Here is a 23,509-nt window from a genome sequence, read left to right as displayed (position 1 = left end):
AGATAGTTGATGGAAGTAAAGTGATAGACTCTTTTGTTTGTCCGGGGTTAAAAGGCCATCTGGGCTGCTGTATTCAGTCTCACACCCAGAAAGCACATGTCTTGAGAGGGTACTAGACTGGACTTTATTTCGTTCACAGAATACCCTAGGCATCTTAGCACTGCTATAACATATTCCAGATGCTGTAGAAGGTCTTCCTTTTCTTGAGCCAGAATCAGGCAGTCGTCCAAGTAAGGATAGATTTGAATTCCTTTTAGCCTGAAGTAAGCTATCACTGGAGCCAGAACCTTTGTGAATACTCTGGGCAGTAGATAAGCCAAAGGGCAATGCAGAGAACTGATAATGAGAATTTCCAGCTCGAAACGCAGATACTTCCTGCAACTTAGTCTTATAGGCACATGAAGGTAAGCTTCCTTGAGATCTAAAGTTACCATCCAGTGATCTTTGCCCAGCAGAGGTAAAAGCTGTTGTAACGTCAACATTTTGAACTTGGGAATGTCCAGATAAGTGTTGAGGATAGATAAATCCAAAATTGGTCTCCACGTGTTCCCCTTCTTTGGTACTAGGAACAGGCGAGAATAAAATCCTAGGCCCCTTTCTGATACAGGGACTGGCTGAATGGCCCCTATTTGGAGTAACAGAGAAATTTGCTTGTGAGCCTCTTTCCTTTGTGGAGGAGGAACATCTGGCATGCCTTTGAAAGGGGCAAAGTATGGAAATAAAACCTGTAACCGTGGTGAATGATATCCAACACCCATCTGTCTTGAGTAATTAAATCCCAATTTTCTTGGAAAAGAGACAGTCTTCCTCCCAAAGGAGCTGCCAGACGAGAATCTACTGGCAGCTGAAAAGGCAGGTCATTGGGTCTGTTTACGAAAGGACTGACCCCTGCCCTCACCAGAAGTCTGAGCAGGTGAACTCCCTGTTCTAGGCCTAAAAGAACCTTGAGCTCTGCCCCTACCACGTCTAGACCTACCCCTAGACTGGGAATCATAAGCAGGATATGTCCATCCCTTAGTAGGCCAATTTCTACTAAACTTCGGTGGCTGCACCTGCAAAAATCTTTAACAGTTTGCATAGACTTAGCTTTGTCCTCCATTTTCTTTAAAACTGCTTCCACAGGCGAACCAAACAACACATCAGACTGTAAAGGAGTATCCAAAATCCTTGTCTTAACATGCTCAGCTAAATTCTGATCCCTCAACCAGGCATGCCTGCGAAGAACAGAACTAGTGGCAGCCACCCTCGAGGAGGCCTGTACAGCATCAAAACCACATTGCAAAGAATGTTTACCCACTTGTTCAGACACATGAACTAAATCCAGCAACTCTTTACACTCAATACCTTCCGCCAAAGCATCCACCTTAGATTTCAGTTGTGAAAGGAGATAATTTTGATATTTAAGCATGTGAAACTGACAATTCAACGCCCTCATGGCTAAAGTGGAAGAAGTATACACTTTCTTTCCCCATCTATCCAAAGCCCTTGCCTCTTTGTCAGTGGGAACAGGGTTTTTAACCACAGAGGCCTTAACACCTTTAGGTCCCTGAGAAACAGTTTCGGGTCTGCCCTAGGACTCTTAAAAGATACTTATGAGCTTCAGGCACCCTATAGTACCTATCAGGTTTAACAGGAGCAGGAGGCAAAGAATCAGGGTTCAGGGAAGCCTCTGCAAAAACATCTTCCACCACATTCAACACAGGAGGTATAGCTAAGGGCCTATGCTGGGGCAAAACAAGAATTCCCTAAGCCTTTTCCTGGAATCAGAGTAATCCTGGCCTTCCCATTTAAAGTGCTCCCTCATGGAATGCAGAGTCTCTGAAAATGAGAAATCCTCAGGAGGAGAAGCTGTAGGAGTGGAATCATCCACATCAGAATCAGAATAAGGAGGATACTCCTGCAAATCTTCCAGAAGACTCAGAAGCCTCTGAACACTGTTCAAAACTATCAAACTCTGGTTCCACCCTAGGCCTCTTATCAGGAGGGGGCATAGAACCTCTAATCATAGTAATCAAATCTTCTGCCATTTTAAGCATATGTTTCTTAGGCACAGAACCTGAAATGCTAGGAGAAGCCCCCACTGAAGCTGAACTTGGCCTACCTCTCAAAGAAGTTTTGGCAACAGAAGGAGTGGCTCTAACTACCTTGGGAAGAGAGGGAAGAACAGTTACCTGAGAAGCCCCCTCAGCCTGGCCTACCTCCTGAGAAGGCACATCCTGTAACAGTAAAGTCTCTGCCTGAGACTCCAAAGAAACTCCTGGCAAAACCTCTGGCTCCACTGAGCCTTCTAAAGAACCGACGTCCGGGACTGCCGGTTCATCAACCCTAGGCTTCGTTGTCCTTGCGCTTCTTGGGCCAGCGGGCCGGAGCATCCGGCGGCATTTTATAATTGCAACGCTTCCCAAACACTAACCTGGCACAGTCTAACCTCCTCTTAATAGTGCGTTTGTTAAACCTAGCACAAGAGCGGCATCCAACAACGTCGTGCTCAGGCCCTAAACAAGGTATACACAAGGTATGGTAATCCCTATGAGGTATCTGTTTCCCACAAGAAATACAGTTATTCACTTTTTCTGACATCCGGTTAAATACTGAGGCAAGAAAAAACCAAAATGTTCCCCAACGGGGTACTTAGCCAACTCTGATTCGGTCTGAAACTCCGGTTTCGGAAATATTTCAGAACGCCAACCTGCACTCGCAAAACTGCTTCTGCATCGGACCATGCGGCAAAAAAGACTGAGGATATGACGTCGGTCATGCGCATTAGTACCCTGACGTACTGACGTCAGTCTAATGCGCCCTGACCGACGTCAGCCATATACTCTGGTATTCGGGCCGACTGGACAGCGGACTACCTAATAGTAAGGACTGCAGCAATGTGGAACGAAGAACATCTTACCATAACAGCAGATGCCATGCTGAACACTGTTGCAGTACTCCAATACTCTTGTGTTATCTTATCAAATAAACTGGACATCCAGCTGTAGTACCAAAGCCAAAACCTTCTACGGAGCCATACATCTGATGTATGACCAAAGCCAATGGCTGAGAGATGGGAGACTTGCAGATACCTGAAGTAATAGTAACAAAACATGCAAAAGGTCAGCTAAGAGCAGTGGAAGGTACAGAATGGCTCCCATTCAGTCCATAAGAAAATACAGGCCAATACATTGACAGGAAGAAAGGGAAAGGAAGGGTTAAAACTAATACTGCAACAGTGATCAGTAGGGTATCTACTGTTAAGGAAAGTTCTGACACAGCTGTACCATGTCCCTCCTTAGATCACTTTTGCAGTATTCCAATAGTGCTGAATGATTCCCAAAGCTTAATATTTAGAAAGGGTAGATGGATCAGGTACAGGGGAACCAGATCTACAGAGAACAGATCTGGCAAAGGAGGCTCTAGATCCTGAAAAAGCATCTGCCCTACAATGTTTTGTGAAAGTGTGTACAGAAGACCAAGTGGCTGCTTTTAGAACAGCTATGGAATCAATCCATTTGTGACAGTCGCCAGATGAAGCAATTGCTCTAAAATGAGTTTTAACCAGATAAGATACAGATCTACCACTTTGGAAATAACTACAAGAAATGGATTTAGAAATCCAGTTGGTAACAGTTCAATTACAGAGAGGGTGCCGATCTTAGCTTCCTGAAAGGATGTAAAGAGACGGTCCGTTTTCCAAATGTATTTAGTAAATACCGTGGGAAGAAATAGCCAGGGAATTGTTATGGTTAGGCTTGTACAGGCCCTAGGGCCGATAGCCTAGTACCAACCTATGAACCTAGTCTAATCCAAATAAAATGTGAACTGCCTGTGTACATCTAGAGAATGAAGGATTATTTCACCCTTGTTCTGATGGTTTGGGAAGACTTGCTGCCTGCTTGAGAGATAACTTACTGACCACTTCTGGCATAAAGGAAGGGTGGACTCTCAAGAGATACTCGTATCTTATGAAAACTAAGGAAGGAAAGCAAAGTCATGAGGGCTTGAAGCTTGGAAGCCCTTCTAGTAGAAGGACCACTAGTAAAATGGCTTACCATGTACAGAATTTCACAAACGTTGAAGCCCCTGATTTAATAGGTGGCTGTGCAAGTTTTTCCAAGACAAAGTTTAAGACCAATGAAGGAGGGATAGCCTTTCTAGGTGGGTGCAAATGCAGGATACCCTTGAGAAATTGCTTTACCTCTAGTTTAGAAAGCAGTGGGGGGGGGGTCTAGTGACAAATGTGCAGAGATAGCAAATAAATGTGCCTTAACAGAAGTGTAGGCTAGACCAGCTCTCAACCGCTCACACAAATGAGAGAATAGTAGGTACTCCAGTTTGAGTAGGACTCTGAATGGAGGCAAATACGTCTATTTGAGGAATGCTGTATTTGTGGACTATGTCTAAGATGACTTTCCTGATCAACATCCATTTGTGAGGGTCTTCCCAAGATCTGCAGAGAAAGTCCACTGCACTAGGAAGAAGTGTAAACTACTTGTAGACCCAGATTTGTTTTTATGGCCTTTTCCCATACAAGAAGAGACAGTCTGCACAGTTGATGTATATACTACATTAAGACCCAGAGGGGACCAGTAGACCATGAGTGAGAAAATCCATAGCACCTGAATGAGTGCCTTCATTTCCTTCACAGTAATGTGTAGCATCATCCTTGTTTTGAGGTCCACTGCCTCTGGACTCTTGAGGAACTCGTCCATGCCCCCCAAGCTAAGACTGAAGCATCTTATGCAGCTTCTGTGAAAGAACCACTGGTTTGAATGGAAGCCCTGGATTGAGTTTTACCTGCGATATCTACCACTGAAATTCTATCTCCAGAAAAAGAAGAAGTGGGATCTGAGTTTCCCAAGGGTGACAATGTTGAGACCAGAGAGATTTTGAGCACCACTGTATCTTTCCCACATGTAGTTTTGCAAAAGGAACCATAGGGATAGACACTGCTATGAACCTCAGAGCCCTGAGAATATCTCTTGCATGGCAGGATTGAAGCGGCACAATGGCTGAAAATATATGGACAGGGACTGGACCTTCTCTTGTGGGATAAAGACCAACATGAGATGCATGTCTAACCTGCAGCCTAGAAAAAATAGGACCTAGGTAAGGGTCTATACAGACTTTTTTTATTTATCATAAACCCCAGACTCTTTAGAAGGGAGACAGTAAAGTTCTGATGCTTTAACAAAACTTCCAGAGAGGTTGCCTGTATTGGCAGGTCGCTGATGTATGGGAAGATATGAATTCCCCGAGTTCTGCAAAAGGTGACAGGAGCTAAGCATTTTGTGAAGTACCTGGGGGCTGTAGTTAACCCAAAGGATAAGGCAATGTACTGAACGTGTGGTAAACACTCAGAAAACCTTAAAAACTTCCTGTAAGAATTATTAATGGATATGTAAAGATAGGCATCCTTCAAATCCAAACAGATCAGAAAGGTCTGTGGAAAAATGTGAGAAAGGAGAGTCTGCAAGATACCATTTTGAAAGAGGGCGCGTTCAGAAAAGTGCTGAGATGGAAAAAATCTCGAATAGGCCCCCATTCTCCTTTTTTTCTGAGCACCAGAAAAAGTCTGAAATAAAATCATTTTCCTATAGGAAATGGCGGCACAGATTCTATTGTACCTTTGTACATGAAGGCCCAGGAAGATAGGAGGTTAAGAAATGCACCTAGTTGGAGGGGTGGTGGGATGCCTTTAAAGGGTGGAATATTCTGCCAAGTCATTTTGTAGCTTTGTTAAATAACGGGACGGGACCCAACTGTCTGAAGTTATGAGCTGACAAGAAGAAAGGGATGAGTGTAGTCTTTCTGACAGAGGGAGGGGTGGACCGAGGGGGACAGCATTGGGCAGAAAATAGGCTGATATGTCTGGAAAGGGAGGTTGCCCAGTCTTGGAATCTCTGGTCAGCTTATCTTGAAATAGTTTTCTGCCAGTCTGTGCAGGCAAAGAGTCCCTGCCTGCAAAGGAAGTTGGCTTATCTGGGCAGTTCTTCTGGTACCTGGTAAGTTCTGTATAATTTCCCCTTGTTCTTGCAATTATTTAAAAAAGTTTTCTGCCTCCAGACCAAATAAGAGGTCCCTAATAAGAGGGGAATCTAGAGGTTTAGCTTTATTTTTTTATCTGGAATGGAGAAAGAATGATGCCATGCATATCTTCTAATGACAGATCCAGGAGCAGCTGCCCTGGATGAAGCATCTGCTGCATCATAACTACACTTAATACTATGTCTTGCTACTTGTGTAGCGTGACTCATGATGGAAACAGCCTGGTGGTTTTGTTTCAGACATACTAAGGAAAGACAGGGTTTTATTCAAATCACTCAGAATGGACCCCAAGTATTTAGTCATTCATGTTTGGCAATTCAAAGCACCAGAGTGGAAGAGGTGTAAACCTTCTTTCCGTATCTGCCCTAAGCATAGACTAGGTTCAGAGTCTGCTGAATCTAGCACTGTTTGTGACCTTTGGAGCTTGTAGTACAGTTAATATTTTGCCTCGAGAAGCCTAGCTGTGCTTTGTGGAAGGGGGTTTCAGTTTGGTCTGATCTAGCTAAAGTTACTGCTACAGGGCTCTGTCTAGGGAGTTTCTGAATGGATAATTTGGGTGGTTCATGTTTCTCTGCCTTAAACAGCCAGTGTTTTAACCAGTTTGTGCTTGTTTGCTCAAAGCTGCAGTGAGTTATGCCTTCTGCCTTGCTCTGTTTTCTAAAACCCTGCTGTGAGATCACAAAAGATAAGTGCTTATTTTCAACTGTTTTCTGCACTTGTGATTAAAACAATATTTGCTGCATATCTGTTTAAACTGTGCAACTATATTTCAGGCTTAGTGAATTGAATCCTTACCTCTGTTCTGACCTTTTCTGCTCGCCCAACTGTTGGGGTCTTAAAGCTCGGTGAACTTTGATTTACTTGCCTCTACTACAAATCTGATATTGGACACTCCTCCCAGTCCCATTGCATCAGCTCATTCTACAGAGTACAGTGAGATCAGTTGTGAAGGCCCACCCACTGCATCAGCTCACTCTACTGAGTACAATGAGATCAGCTGTGAAGGCCCAGCCCTTTAGCTTCTTGACCTTGAATTACCTTCTGTTTCCTCACTTTCTACTTAACAAAAAATTTGTGCCTCTTCCCTTCCTCTTTATTTTGCTGCTGGTGCTTAGGTGTTTAATTGTGTTTATTCTGCTGGATCTGTTACTGCTTGACGGTAGCCTGATTGCATTTTTCTGCATCCATCCTGTGCTGATTTTAAAGTTGCTGAGAGAATCTACAAAACTAAGTGCCATTTTTCAATTTATTCTGACTTGTATTTTATTAACAGTGCTGTTTTATTAACTTCCATTACACCTATACTGTATTTTTTTCATTGTTTTACTGTGAGTATGTACTGTTCTGCTGTTATATTTAAGTGTTTATCTGTTGACCTAAACAGAGTTTAAATATCTTTAGCATAGTCTGGGTACAGCTGTCTGTGTGATTCCTGTGTTTCCTGTTGCTCTATCTTGTATTGACTGGGGGCCTACCTGCACTTAGTGGGAGAAAATGAATTGGCTGGAACTGGTCTGGCATCGGATGTTTAGCTAAGAGCTCAGGGACAATGGCTGATTGGTCAATTCCAGTGTTTCTATTTTACTGTAATTTTTGCTTTTGCTCTTGTTTGCGTGTCGTGCACTGCTGCTGCACTGTGTTGACCCTTTGCGAGGTATCTCAGTTGCATTTCTTTCTCTTATCAACACTCCCGTGTAGGCGAGACCCTCCTTGCAGCTACTGTTTTGATTTTATCCAGCCCTATTCACACCTATAGGTACTCTCCTCAGATAGGACCCACTCTACTTATCACTGACCTCTCTTCCACAAATTCTGACAACCATGGACAGACAATTTCCTATGGTTTCACCTGCTAGTCTGATTGATACAGGCATCTTGATACAGTGCAGCAACTGCCTCATCCACACAGACAACCCTCTTCTACTACAACCTAGGAACACAATATGTGGGAGATGCAATTACATTAACTCATTCATTCCACTGGAGCTCAGGAACTTTGCACTGTAACTTCCAAAGGGTGGAGCCTACACCTTTTGACAGAATCAAATTATGTCCTCACATTTATAACAAATGTTCATATCTCAGGAACTATAGGGATTATGAAAGAAGTATCGACGGCAAACTCTTCAGCACAAACTATTTTTACAGTGGTAGTATTTATGTTCTAGGTTCTAAACTAAATTTTATAAGCCACAGTAAACACAGTAACTATTACATTTGTAATATTTTATAAATAACTTACAGTATCTCAGCAACCACTCAAATTACACACATACTGTCAACATTTTACTCAACTAGCTGAGAGTTTTCATAGGAGGCTAAGGAGTTCTGTCTGCGTACTTCGTTGTTGAGATGTTTAGGAAAATGTGAAAATGATATCTATATAAATTGCTATCATAAAAAAACAGTTAATATCTATTTACCTGCACTAGACAGACATCAAACATTAATGCAGTTGTGTTTGCTACTGTGTAAGCTTTAAGATGAAATCTTAAAACCTTGTACATAGCATGGTTTTATAATTACTGATGCAAATATGAACAAGCAATATTTGATGCCTAGCGGCGTCAGTAGGAGTTAACTGCAGATGAACCTGGAGGCATCACTCGGATGTAATGAGTTAAGAACCTGGAATGCTTGTCTCAATCACAAGCCAGTACATTTGGGACTGAGAAGGTTGTCTGCACAAATGTTACACACACCACACCTCTATGACCACCCACACCTGTACAACACACTCACATATGAGCTCACACTAGGGGGCGCAGTGGTACAGCGGTTAACGCTGTCGCCTCACAGCAAGAGGTTCTCCGGTTCGATTCTCGGCTGGGGTGCCTTCTGTGTGGAGTTTACATGTTCTCCCTGCGTTCGTCTGGGTTTCCTCCGGGTACTCCAGTTTCCTCCCACATTCTAAAGACATGCTTCTGGAGCATTTCTCCCTGGGCCTCTGCTGAAAACAGGATCTGTGGAACCTAGTCGGACTTTCCCGGTCAACAAATGTTAAATAAATAAATATGCAGAGGTTTTCAACAAAAACATACTTAACAAGGGAGACCTCCAAGGCAAAAACTATCTTCTTCTTATTAATGTCAACTGCTGATTTATTTTGGTTATTACTATTAACTGCTGAGTTATTTGATGGTGCTGAGCTGTAACTGCTGTTCAGAACTCCTATATGCTTTGAAAGCTAGCAAATGTATTAGCTGACAAACTGCTTGTTAATTTTTATCTTGTTTTATGAAGGTACAGCTTAATTGTTGTATATCTGCCAGGCATCCTGTTAACTGTTTGCAAAGCTTATTCATGTTCTGACTGCATCTATAAGCATTTCTGTTGCATGCCTCTGCTCTTAGAAGACTTAGAGGCTGGACTTTACAATTGTTTTTATAGAAGGCTAAGTGAATGCAGTTCATGTTACTGTTAGATCATATTGAATAACATAGCTGTAGAACTATTGCATTAGAACAGCCATACTTTGCTTTGTGCAATATATCCTGTGTATTCACTGCTGAATCGTACAGTTATCAGTTGACTTAGAGGTCGCATGTTAATGCTGCTAGTCTGACCAGTTTTACTGTCTATCTCTATACCTTGGCATACTCTCCACATCTCATTCTTGTAACCTTTGCACTAATTCTGCCTTACTTACCTTTATTTTTCAGTTTGCACGGGTTTCTTTTTTGCATGACCCCCCCCCCCCACCCACCTGGGATTAACTGCATAAAATATCTACTTTATCCACTGAAGCTAGCTATCTTAAATAAATAAAACCTCCGGGAAGCAAAAACCTGACACCCGACAGCTTTTCTGTGGTAATAGGTGAATTGCAATTTAGTTTTCGTAAAGTTTTAAGGCTTAAAAGGTGTATGTGCAATAACAGTGAAGGGTCCCAGCCAACTGCCACTAGACTGGGCCATAATGCCTTGAATTATCCTCACACACAGTCACACACACAGTGTTCCAGTCCTAGGGATTTACTGTTTAAATTAGTACATTCTTGCTTTTACTTTCAGCACAGGTTCAATACTAATCACAATTGTCTATAACTGCCAAACAACCCTGTCTGTGTGCGTGCAATGATATTTAAAGTATTCCAGAGCTACCTAGATTAATCTTTTGTTAGATACTGATATTTTAAGCTTATTACTCACCTTAAACTGACAGTTTTTCAGCACTTCTTCCTGTGGGGGCTGGGGTCCACTCCATTCGATACACTCACTCCGCTCCCCCCTGCCCCCCCATATCAACCTTCTACCTAACTTGACCTCTCCCACACCTCTCTTCCATCTATCCCATAATCTCCCTAATTATTCCCCCAGTCATGCCGTACCTCCTAAATACTCTACCTCCCCACCCATTATAAACAGAGCCATACAGCACTCCATTCCCTAAACTATCACTATCCTGCTCATATTCATTCTGTTATCACACTGCACTCAACCACCATCATGTCCATCGCTACTTTTACTATGATCTCACTTACACTCTCTCTCTCATCTACCAATAATCACAACTTTCCAGATACCCAACATATTTCCTACACCCACCTGTACAACCATCACAAACCCATATTTACCAGGTTACTCAGACATTCACCCTAGCTTATTCACGGCTAATACCTCTGTATTATCCAAAGTAAAAATTCTACCTCTCCAAAGACACCCCCATTATCACACCACCAGCAGCAACTATACCATTTTTAGGGGAAAAAAATGAATAAGTATAACCCACAATCTGTTAAAGCATTATATCCCAGTGTGGTAATGTATAACCCAACCCAGGCCAATCCCCCAGCTCCAGCAAACCTTGCAAAGCTCTCATACTATCAACCATAAATCTCCAAACCCTTTGAAACAAGATACCTGAACTCCAGGCGTGGATTTCACAAAAGAACCCTAATATTATAGCAGCTACCGAAACTTGGTTGAAATCATATGTAAAAGAGACTGAGATTCTCCTCCCAGACTACTCATGCCTGAGACACGAATGGCCCCACATCAATTCCCTACTCAAAACTAACACCCAATTTCTTCCCAGCTGATGTACTAATCTCTATATTAATACTGAACCATAAAAACATTTGCATAATTCTCTGTTTATTCCTCCAGGAAACATACCAATATTAGAAAAACATACTTGCCTGGACTTCCCAAAACCTAGATAATGAAACCATCATCTTAGGTAATGTAATCACTGATTGGCTAGACACTGCCCAGAACAACCCCCTCAAAAAAACATAAACCTTCCAACTTCTTCCAACTAATGGAAGACATCACCAGACCCCACGAAAATAACTGGGGCTCCACAATAGACTGGATATTAGTGGCCCCCCCTAACAATATCATCACTGCAGGCGTACTATCCAATACCATTAGCGACCACCACCCAAAATACATCCTACAAAAAAACTATCCCAACCCCAGGCCAACACCATTACAAATTAACCAGACATTTGACTAAGTTCCAACCATCCAAATTTAATGATTAGTTAAAGTAAACTGGGAACCCCTCAAATCCCTACCACTTAATGAGGCTGCTGAATTCTTTAACTCAATATTCCTAGACATCCTAAAATAGGCAACCACCCACTTATCAAACACGAACATAATCATGCAAACTGGCTCTCAAAATCCAGCAAAGAAGTCATATCCACAAGGGATAAAATATGGAAATCATGGCAGAAAAATAAAGACGCTTCAACTCTACTACAATACAAGCAACTCCGTAACCAGGCAAAACGTCTAATAACCAGTGATAAAGCCCACTACTTTCACCTACAAAGCCAAAAGAAACAATCCCCAAAAATTCTGGCCCTCCATCAACCAACTATTACACTCAGGCTAGCACAGCAACCCACACAAAACCCCTACCGAACTTGCCGCCCTCTTCAATTCTTACTTCATTGACATCTCAGCTAACCTAACCACCACCTTTCCTACAGTTACCACCACCAAGACAGCTGATGACCAAATCATCCCAGAAAACAATCCTACCCTCAAATCCAACCTAAAATTCTCCTCACATCCATTGCCTCAATGAAAAATTTTTTTTTTACTTAAGCTAAATCCCTTTACTCTAGCCCCTAACAATCTACCCCCTCACTTCCTGCAGCTAGCTGCAAACTCTACAACTTAACCCATCAGCATACTCATTAAGATAGATTAAAGAATCCCTTGTCCCAGACATCTGGAAAAAAGTATTCATTCTCCCCTTACATAAAGAAGGCAACAAACACAGACACCACAAACTTCCGACCCATAGCAATTCTCTCACCCCTCTTTAAAATACTGGAAAAATTCATCCATGCCCAACACCCCAACCACCTACTTGAAAACCAAATTCTATCATCCACTCAGCATGGTTTCAGACCAGGACACAGCACCACTACCACCATCCTCGCCTTCCTTGATACAGTTAACCAGGCGCGGGATTCTGGTAAAAAATTGCTTCTCTTTTCTTCGACCTCTTCAAAGCTATTGAAAGCATTTCCCACACTATCCTCTTCTCTAAACTATCCATCCTTCACATTTCCCCACCTGCCCTACAATGGTTCAATAGCTATCTCTCCAATAGGCAGCAATCCACCAAATGGCAACAATCTTACTCTCCCTTCTCTCAGTACTTCCTCAGGGGTACCCCAAAGCTCCATACTTGATCCTCTCTTATTTAGCATCTTTATTAACAACTTTGACTCCGCTGTCCCACAATGCTCAGTAATCCAGTATGCTGATGACTCTGCAATATTATGCACTGCAAATTCCAGCTCTGAACTCCAGCAAATCAACCAGAATGCTCTCACTTCTACTCAATCTTGGATGTTTATCATCTTGCCCTAAATCCGAAAAAAAATTAGTAATTTTTACCCCTAAGAGAACCACTCCCTTAGATAAAGAAAACTCTTCATTATACAAGCCCAAGACAATACCACTATAGAAGTTGTCCCACACACTACATTACTAGGCGTTATTATAGATGAAAACCTTAACTACTTAACCTTAACTTGACCAACACAAACAATAACATCAAAAAAACACACCAAAAGCTCTGTATACTCTACAGGCATCAACACATTCTTAGCCTCTCTACTAGAGAGACCCTTGCAACTACCTTTTTATTACCCTCTCTTCTTTATGGTGCCTCTCTCCTCACTAATATCCAAAATTCTACAAAATCCAAACTTGATATGTGTTGCAACAGAACAGACAAATTTGCCACCAGGGACAAATTCTCATCCCACCACTGTAACTCAGTGAAACAATTAGGCTGGCTGAAACTCCCCCACCATCTCTCATTCATCCAACTAACTACAGGGCACAAAATAACCTCTTCCTTCTCCTTATATGAAAACTGAACTCCTATGCTTTTTGCTACCAATGACTGAAGATACCTTCGCCATATTTATTACTTTTTTTCATCAATTGTTGATACTGGTACAATAATGCTGATTAATACAGCTCGGTTTATACCTATCTGATTGAATACATCTGGCAACCAATTCAATTCCTGCTTTTATGTATATATTCTGTAAATATTTACTGCAATCAAACCAACTAAATTCCTGCTTATATATATATATATATATATATATATATATATATATATATATATATATATATATATATATATAAATATTCTGTACACATTACTGTAATCACTGTGTGTAACAATTTCTACTTCTGTACCAATGAATGTTTAATTTCTTTCTGTATCTATGTTCTTGTTGGAGCTTTTCTTCCAGGGGCTCCACTGAAAATGGGCTCTTTTAGGCCCAGTGGACTTTCCCAGTAAACAAATGCAATAAATAAATAAAAATATACTTGCACATCACAATCCACAACACCAAGCACCACACATGGTACACATGCCTGTCTATCACAGCCTCTAAGGCCCAGCCACAAACCCAACATAATAGTTATAGGAAACCATTGTGAAACACAGAGATGTGCCCCTCAACAGGCCAGACAAGAAAGTCATGGTAAGTCGCTTGTCAGGTGTTAGACTCCACCATATCGTGCACACACTTAAGTCTCTCAACAACAGGTACTATTATGACCCTGTCACAGTCTATCTTGGTGTGAATGACTTGAGACGTACCTCTCTGGACTATATGAAGAGAGATATGATTCAGCTCACTGAATTTGCCCCAGGCAGGTGTGTTCCTAGCCTTAAGCAGCATCCTACCATCAACCAGAATGCTGCCTCAAAACCGAAAATGACTAACAATTGGCTTAGTTTCTGGTGTCATTCCAAGGGGATCCAGTACCTGACAGCTTGCGAGGACATGACTGACAGACAACGATGCTTTGCCAGAGATGGCTTTCATCAGCCTCCCCAGGGGCTTCAGGCTTCTGGCAAAGGCTCTTGCCTCCCCTATAGTGCCTTTTTTAGGCAAAGTCATGAGGACAAAATTACCAACGTGAAAATTTGAAATTAAATTCAAAGGCCATGCTGCTAAATGTTGGGAGTCTTAATACGAAATGAAACTGCACTCACTGCAAGCATTCCTCTCTCTCCCTGGAAGATGCTGGCATTAGTGAAGTCACTGAAACCTGGTTCAAAGCTGTGGTGAGCACCCCAGCCTTACCAGGTTACTCGTCCTACCATACTTTCAGACCCCAAATAAAGGGTTACATAGCCAAAGGAAGTGGAGTTTCAATATTTATCAAAGACGTACACACCTCCAGGCTCGTCAAACAGTATGATGCACAGGAGACACTCCAGGTGCAGTTAACTGTTGACAAAACACCTATTCAAATTATAGCTATTTACAGACCCCAACCGTGACTCAGGATGCCCACTCCACATATCTGGACCTATGTGAATCCATCAAGATTCAACCCTTTACCCTGATCCTGGGCGACTTTACCCAACCACAGAGTGGAATATCTATTCTAGCCCAAACACAAAGTCTAGAGATTACTCAACTTCGTCAATGCCAATGCACTGGATCAGCTGGTTGACACCCCTCACAAGAGGTGAAAATATCCTGGACCTGGTACTAACCAAAATGAGTAGCCACTGTAGCACCCCTACAATCTCATTCTCCTTGGTAAGATCCAACCATAAATCAATCACTTTCGAAGTCGCATCTCCCCTGACCCCCCCCCCCCCCTTGCCAAGGTCAAACAAAATAAAACGTTCCCACAGCTGAGTACAACCTCCTGAGAGCAAGTATAAATAGCTTCACAGCCACCTTCCCTTCAGTTGGAACTAGCACTAATGTCCAGGCCTACACCAAAAAACTGTATGAGCACCTACATAGCTGCATGGATTTGCCAATACCTGACAGGACCAAATCATGTTCCTCAAGGAAGAGTAAAACCTGTCTGGTGGCAGCAGCAATAAACCCTAATAAAAGGAAAAAAAACTGCTGTTCAGGACCAAGGAGGAGCAGGTGCCAAGTTGGAAGAAATCTCTCCTTTGTCTGAACAAGGAAATAAAGTCAATGGTGAAATCTTCTAAGGGTAACAGAGTCCATATTGGCCACATCCACTAAGGACAATCACAAGGCCTTCTTCACATACGTCCACAATCTCAAAGGTAACACCCGAATCTGCTCACAACTGGTCTGGTAGTCAAGAACACCACATACAAAAATGCCATAGACATACCCAACCTGCAGGCAGACAGGTTCAGTGAAAACTTCACACCCCTGTCCCCCCCATCCAGTAAAGCAGGACATCCCCAGCACCTACCCCACCTCATCACTAAGGAGCAGGTCTTTATTGCCCTCTCAAAAGCAAAAAATACAGTCTCCATGGGACCTGACAACATCCCTAGCTGCGTCCTACATGAACTCAGGCATGAGCTCTTAGCACCATTAGGAATCCTATTCAATGAAAGCCTAAGCACCGGCTTCATCTCAGCTGAATAGAGGACAGCCACTGTCATCCTTCTACACAAAGGTGGAGCATCCACCTACCCAGGCAATTATAGGCCCGTCAGCCTAATTAGCCTGAGGCCATGAAATGCAAGGCCATGAAATGCATTACCATGGACCTTATAAACAAAGACATTGGCAACTTCCAAATGCTTGACCCCACATAGTTTGGTTTTGTCAGACAGCTCATGCCCGTTAAGCCTGATTGACTTCTTTGAAACAGTCACCAGTGCCATGGAGAAGGGGAAGACGGTGCACACTGCCTACCTTGACCTAGCCAAAGCCATCGACACTGTTCTCCACTTGGGCATAATAGATAAACTTTCCAAGCTAGGCATCAACCCATATGTTACCAGATGCGTAGCTAAGTGGCTCACTGATAGAACCCACAGTGTCAAAATAGGGAAAGCCACCCCTAGTTGTAGACCCGTAACAAGCGGCATACTTACAGGATTGATCTCTACTGTTTTGGATATACTTTTCTGAGGTGCAAGCAAAAAACAATGGTCTATGGCTGACCAAGTTTGCAGATGACTGCAAGCTGGGCGCTGTCTTAAATTTTCCTAGTGATGTGAACATTCTCCAAGAGGGCCTTATCCAAACTAATGACTGGTGCCAAATGCATGGCCTCAAACTGAATGCCAAGAAATGCATCATTATCCCCTTTGGGGAAAATGGCACCTCAATTATCACATTAATAACAATGTACTAAGCACCTATTCAGTCGTGAAGGACTTGGGCACCCAGGTTGATAGCAACCTGACTTTTGACCACCACGCTGCTTCTTTTATACATGAAGGCTTTCTACATGGCCCACCTCATAAGTAAGGGTATTTCATCCAAGGACAAGGATGTCATAACATCCCTGTACTCCCATTACTGAGTACAATGCCCCATACGGCTGTACCTTGCCAAGCAGATGCAACATCTGGAGAAACCACAGAGGTTCCTGACCAGGAAAAATCAGAGTCTCAAACACCTATCCTGTACAGATAAGCTAAAATCCCTGTCCCTCTAGTCAGTCTCATACAGACTGCTCAGAGGTGACCTGTGTCGGGCATAAAGGCCGTCTCAGACCCAGCCTTGATGGAGTTGCTGCATATCTGTAAGCCAAACTCCACTCGCGCAACCTACATACAAGGCCTCAATCTGGTCTGTGACATTAACAGAACTTGCTGGCGGGACAGATGTGTCCCAAAGACTCACCCATCTGTGGAATAGACTCCCTCACCATGTCAAGCAGAGTACGTCACTAGCCCTCTTAAAGAGGAACCTAGACGACCGGATGGGAAACAGGAAAATACACCCCTAGGATCCCACCTGTGTCCCTGCTGGACAGGGTAAACAGGTGCTGACTTAGAGGGAACGTGGGCAAAATTCTTGGCTAGGCTTATAAGGGCCTCCAGGCCAATAGCCTAGTATCGCCCTATGAACCTATGGCCATATCATCTCTGTATGAGGGCAGGGCAATAGCAGCAGGTAAAAGTTTAGAGGGTTTGTCTGTGGAAATAGAAAAGGCAGAGGGGTCTGTCAAAGGATTTTTATGCCAGAATTTTACATCTTCAGGGACTTAATGGATCCTATCAGGTCTCTTAGGGACTGGAGGATTGAAGGTTGAGAGTCAGGCAAAATACAAATGGTTACAAATGCATCCAGACATGCTTCCAAAACTGGAGGGACAGGTGCAGGTATAGGGGGTACTCACCTCGAGTATACTGCAATATCTCTTCTGCACATCAATGACTTTTCTGGATTCCCACTCAAAATGCTGCATCATTTTTCTGATGACTTCCCCAAAGGAAATTTCCTCAACAGGTGAGTCAGGGGATAAAGTATGCTCATCATTAGAAACCATTTAATCTGTAGAGTGAATATGAGATGAGTAGGCCAAGGAATGTTCGTCCGAACCAGAATCTTTCTCATCCTCCTCAGAAAAGGATTTCTGTTGTCTCTTTTGAGGGGTAGAGGGTGAAGGCAAAATGGAAAGAAAAGGAGGTGGCTTGACTGCTAAAATGGCCTTGAACAGGCCATAAGAAACTTCCATCTATTCTTTTTCCTGGGACATCTGAAAAGGAAAAACATATTTAATCTTCTGTTCTTCTTCTTGGGAGTGATGTCCACTTTAGCAAAACATGGCAGATCTGACCTCTTTGCATACTTTTATCAGAGACCAAGACACCTCTTCCAAGACCAGTATTTGAGGGATCCTCTCCTATCCCTCCAAATTTATAATACTAGGTTCCCCCTTCTGCAACTTACTGGCTTAGTCAGTCATATTGGACATGTGAGAGTCAGATGCTGTACCGGGCCTCTGGTGGAGTCAGCACAGCCTGAGAAAATATCATACATACCACGGGCTCCTGTGAAACCACAACTGGTACATTGGAGTACAACTGGGCAGTCAATGGCTCAAGGCCTTGGCCATTTGAATTTCTTTTTCAGAATGAGTGGGATGTCAGATGGCAAAGGTTCTATGATCTTAGAATGTCCAAGGCACTAAGTGTTGGGTCTCTAAATACGTGTTAAAAGAGGAAAGACACATATGTAGGGTTTTAAGTACAAAGAATTGTCAAATGTGTCAACTCTTACACTCAGTCTGCTCCAAGACAAAATACACTAAGAGTGGAGAACCTTATAAGGAATACTGTACTTCCCTCCCTTTGCTGACATTAACAGATTAAAAAAAAACAAGGAAGGTTCCCTAACAGGTTACTTATCTGAGTAAATGTGACAGGCAGGATACCAACGACCTCGTGAAGACCAGACCAAATGGTGTGAGACCTGCATTTGGACTGGTAGTTAAGTCTGAGGATTGTATGCTACTACATCCTCTTATGAACCCTCACACCCATGCGCTTAAGTCATACACTGGATGCACAGTTCTGTGGAAGGGTTGGGCTTTGGTAACCTGGCTGGATGTCCAGGTTATTTGTCGAGATAATCTAACAGTACTGGAATAGTGCAAAAGTGATCTAAGGATGGACATCAATCTGAATTATTTTAATTTCTTTTTGGTATAAAAGGTAGACACTATCCCTGACAAGTGTGTATGAAAGTGGTGCCTGAACTGGGGATCAGATTAGTCTGCTGCATAAGCAATGTACTGGCCTCTGACTACAAAGCAGTTTAACTCATTACATCAGAGTGACACCTCCAGGTGCATCTGCAGTTAACTCCTACTGACGCCTGTAGGCATCAAATATTGCTTATTTATATTTGTATCAATAATTCTAAAACCATATTATGTACAAGGTTTGAAAAGATTTCATCAAATCTTACACAATGGCAAACAACTGCATTAATATTTGAACTCTGTCTAGTGCAAGTAAATGGATATCAACTGTTTCATATTAATTTATATAGATACACATTTTCACATTTTTCTAAATATCTCAACAACCGGGTAACACAGACAGAACTCCTTAGCCTAATATGAAAGCTCTCAGTTAAATAAATAAAATGTTGTGACAGTATGTGTGTAACGAGTGATTGCAGAGATATTGTAAATTTTTTATAAAATATTACACATGTAATAATTACTGTTTACTGTGACTTATAAAATTTGGTTTAAAACCTAGAACCTAAAGAATACTACACTACAAAAATAGTTTGTGCTGAATGGTTTGCCATTTGCACTTTTTTCCTAACTGCTATGGTCCCAGAGATATGAACACTTATTTGAAATTTGAGGACCTCATTTGATTCTGTCAAAAGGCTTGGGCTTCACCCATTGGAAATTAGAGTGCGAACTTCCTGAGCTCCATTGGAGTGAATCAGTTAAAAAAATTACACACACACACACACACACACACACACACACACACACACACACATATATATATATATATATATATATATATATATATATTCCCCTTTTTCATTCCCTCACCTGCAGAAGGCTGACCCTGCCCAATGGCTCCACTACCTGCACCCAAGTAAGCCTTTTAGTTCTGTAATGGAAGGAGTTGGACATCTCTAGACTTGTGAGAACAATACTGCCCCATTCATTCCTGCCTTGGAAGTTCCATTAGCCCATGCATTCATCTTTGGCAAGTGGTGGTCCAGAGTTGGCTGCTTGTAGACTCGTCCTAGGTGCCGGGTTGAGGGAGGAAGAGTGTATGCTTTCACAAACATAGTCTATTCTCTGGCTGAACAGAAAGTCCTTTTCTGATGCAGTGGGAGCAAATACACCCGAACACTGCTAGGTGTCACCAATGCCATGAGGCTAGCAGCCATTTCCATAAGGATGAGTCAGCTGATATTAACTGTTCAAGCTCAAACACCCCTGCTAATTTCTTGTATACCTGTGCCACTAACTGGGTATATAGTCAGGGCTGCATGCTCTACATTACTGGGCTGGTGATGTTTTTTTTGTTTCTCTCTCGCACAAAAAAAACCCTTCGAAGAACAAGGGCAAACAGAGAAATGTTGGAGGGGGGGGGGATTTATACAGCAGGAGCAGTGGTCCTTGCATTCAAACATCTACTGCTCTGTTAAACTAGTACCCAGTATTACCATGTTCATCACTGGGATCACAGCTGCATTATTTATCAGAGACTGGAAAAGTACTAAAGCAGCAGCTGTCCCGACTCCAAACTAAGACTGCAGTAGTAAATATCAGTATGCTTCTAAACAAATAATTAATTCTGTAGTATCTTGAGAAGGTGTAACAAGAGTTCCATGTAGCTTCCTCAAAAATGCTCCGATTTTAAATACTGAAGATGGCTACAACAGTGGCAGCAGCTGTTAGAGAACACTGTAGAGTCTTCCCATGATGGCCAAATCAGAAGGCAATGCAATTTGCTAACCATCTCAAGTAGGTTTATTAGGACACTGTTCTGCCTGTTGTAATGAAAATAAATAATTGGTCAGATTTTCCAGTCTTTCTGATTCTAACTATATTGGTCTCTCTCACATCACTGAATGGCCACCCCGTGTTATGGTAGAGATAAGGAAATTTGCCTTTTTCCCCCACTGTAGTGTAATCTCAGAGATGGCATATATAATTGCAGGGGATTGATGGCAACCACTGTCTATGAGATGACGTTTGACAATGTGGCCATTCGATGACATGACATAGACCCCTAACTAAACACCACCTTAGCTATCTACATACAGCCAGTAAAAGCAATATCTTCTTCCCTTTACTCTGAGGCCCTGGGAAGGAACCTGGCAGCTGATAGCTTGGTTCAGGGTTACTTCGGCGTTTACTGTGAGCATGATGGAGGAATTGGTCCTTAACACCATTCTGTCCTGACAGACGTCAATGCAGAATTCAGTAGCCATGATGGCTTGCAGCTCAGCAATCCTGTAAACAGATGTGAAGAATACCAAGAAAAGGGCTTTCTAGGACAACACTTCAAGTTACAGCAGTAAATAAGGAAGTTAAATAAATGAGGACATGTTGCACTGTGGCTATCTCTGGGGAGGTTTCGAAACAGACAGAATACGCAGAGAATATTTCTCATGTGATCAGGTATGTCTTCTCCTTAGTAGCTGTTTTTGTGTCTTTTGCAAAATATCTAGGAAATCGGGTGGAAGACACTGCCAACAGTGAATAAAGGACCTGATCTCCAGGCTTCAATATGAGGTTGCTGAGCTTGGGATGCACTTAGGGTGCAATTTTAAGGGTATATCTTAGATTACCAGATGTCAGGACATATAAAGGGTGAAGGGTTTCCATTTCTTCAATTGCAGAAGTTAAAAAACTATGTTAACTGGGTAAGAATAGGGCTATTAGTATAAGGACTGCTCTCTCTCCCCTTGCTTTCAAACAGGCTCGGAAGAAGGGAGAAGGGAAAGGGAGACTGCATTGCAAGTATAAAGCCCCATCTCACTGCTGAAAAAAGTATTTACTGACCTACAGCCCCCATCACTTTTTCTAGAGCCTTTTTGAGGAGTTTATCTTCCCAGATGTTCCAGTCATGGAATTAATTCATGTATTCATGTAAACATCTCCCCAGTGTTATATTTGCAGGATGGGAACCTAAAGACTTTGGGGAATCATCATTACCAGAACATGGTTCAAAAGGGGAATCAATCAGTATAAGTTAAAAACTTCAGAGGACAGGGATAATCTTTTCCTTGACCTATCAATGACAGCAATGCAAAAGTTTCTTACAGTCTACTTTAGGGGTAGACCTATGCTGATTCCATGCATTTACTGACTGACTAGACGACAAGGGGTTATGAATTATACTAATATAGTCTTTAGCACACTGTTTAAATCGAAGCCTAGTAGAACAGAGAAGGAACCTATCCTCGCACTACCAGCCTTCCCTCCTTTGTAGGGTAAAGTCCATGCAGTCTCTTGTAACTCTAACAACCTGACTCTTTGTTGGGGCTGAAAGCACCTGTATTTGCAGAATAGTTTTCTGTGGCTCTGTTGAAGATGCTGACATTGCTGAAGGCTTTAATTAAAAAAACAGCCTGAAAAGATAACTGTAACTCACATTTATGCAGATTGCTGTCTGGCTTTGTTACCACTATTGTGCAAATCCATTAGTGCTCTTGGCACTTTCTTCCTTTTTCTCCACCTTATGGCATTTAGCAGCACTGATACAGACTTACAAATAGAGCCCTCTTTAGTGGCCCTATTAACTTTTCAAATATGAAGAAAGCATGGTCAGACTCATACTTTTAGCTGATTTAATAAATCTGAAATAAAACTCATTAGTCATAATTTTGTTTAACTCAACTGAAAGGAGAAGACATGCCCCCTAGATGAAAAGTGTCTTTTGATGAAAAATGAAAACAGTCCAGAGACAAAAGAAAAAAAAAATGACGAATACCACTGCATAAGTGAATAAGGGTAAACAGGTTACCAGTGGTTTCACAAAAGTGAAAATGAAGAATGTGCATGACAGTGCTTTTCACATATAACAGCCTTGTGCCACCTATTATTAGTACATTCTTGGGCATGACATCACAGGGTATGAAAACTTATCTAAGCTGGTCAGTAAACCCAAACTAAGATTTACTGTTTGAAGTAAGATATACTATTATATGAAAATGGAGTAGTTCAAAGACTAATACTTTTTTTATGTGGGCTTTTAATAACCAAATGCTTAGCCATGGGGTATCCTGTTGTATTTTTTTCTAGTTTTAATATATAATATAAATAACGAATATAGAAGTGCAAAATACAGCATCTCTCAGATGAATTTAACAGACGTACGAAATGCTAAAGGGCTACTGGAAGACACTAGATTCTTCAGTAAAAATAAACACACACACACACACACACTTTCCAATACTTTACCTGGAAACTTGTGCGCAAGCAGTTCTACTGCATTAACATTAAGCTCCAGCTGGTCCACGTGGTGCTGACTAAAATATCCGATTTTCAAATTTCTGCAAGGCCAGAAAACAGAAAGTAGTAGTAAGACATCCTCTAGGCAAGGACACATTAATGGGAAAAAAATATCTTAATGCAAATGGACAGCAGTGGTCAAAACAAATGGGAAACTGTATGCGTGTGTCTACACACACACATACACACTATATTATATATACACATACAAAAATACATACACACAAACACACATATATATATATATATATATATATATATACATATATATACATAAACACACA

General features: G+C 41.9%; 1 protein-coding gene across 1 annotated transcript in view; it reads right to left on the bottom strand.

Annotated features, from left to right (window-relative positions):
* Positions 1–23,509, bottom strand: part of ABCF3 (ATP binding cassette subfamily F member 3) — a 1,867,236-nt gene that overhangs the window by 284,187 nt on the left and 1,559,540 nt on the right. Inside the window, exon 18 of the mRNA XM_044070185.1 lies at positions 23,175–23,266. Coding sequence (XP_043926120.1) covers positions 23,175–23,266 — 92 coding nt within the window. The remainder of the gene's footprint in view (positions 1–23,174; positions 23,267–23,509) is intronic.

The sequence above is a fragment of the Protopterus annectens genome, chromosome 4.part1 (assembly GCF_019279795.1).
Source record: "Protopterus annectens isolate FY-2018-M chromosome 4.part1, PAN1.0, whole genome shotgun sequence".
NCBI classification, from domain to species: Eukaryota; Metazoa; Chordata; order Ceratodontiformes; family Protopteridae; genus Protopterus; species Protopterus annectens.
The sequence above is the reverse complement of the archived record's forward strand: the minus strand, read 5'-3'. Positions and strand labels throughout refer to the sequence as shown.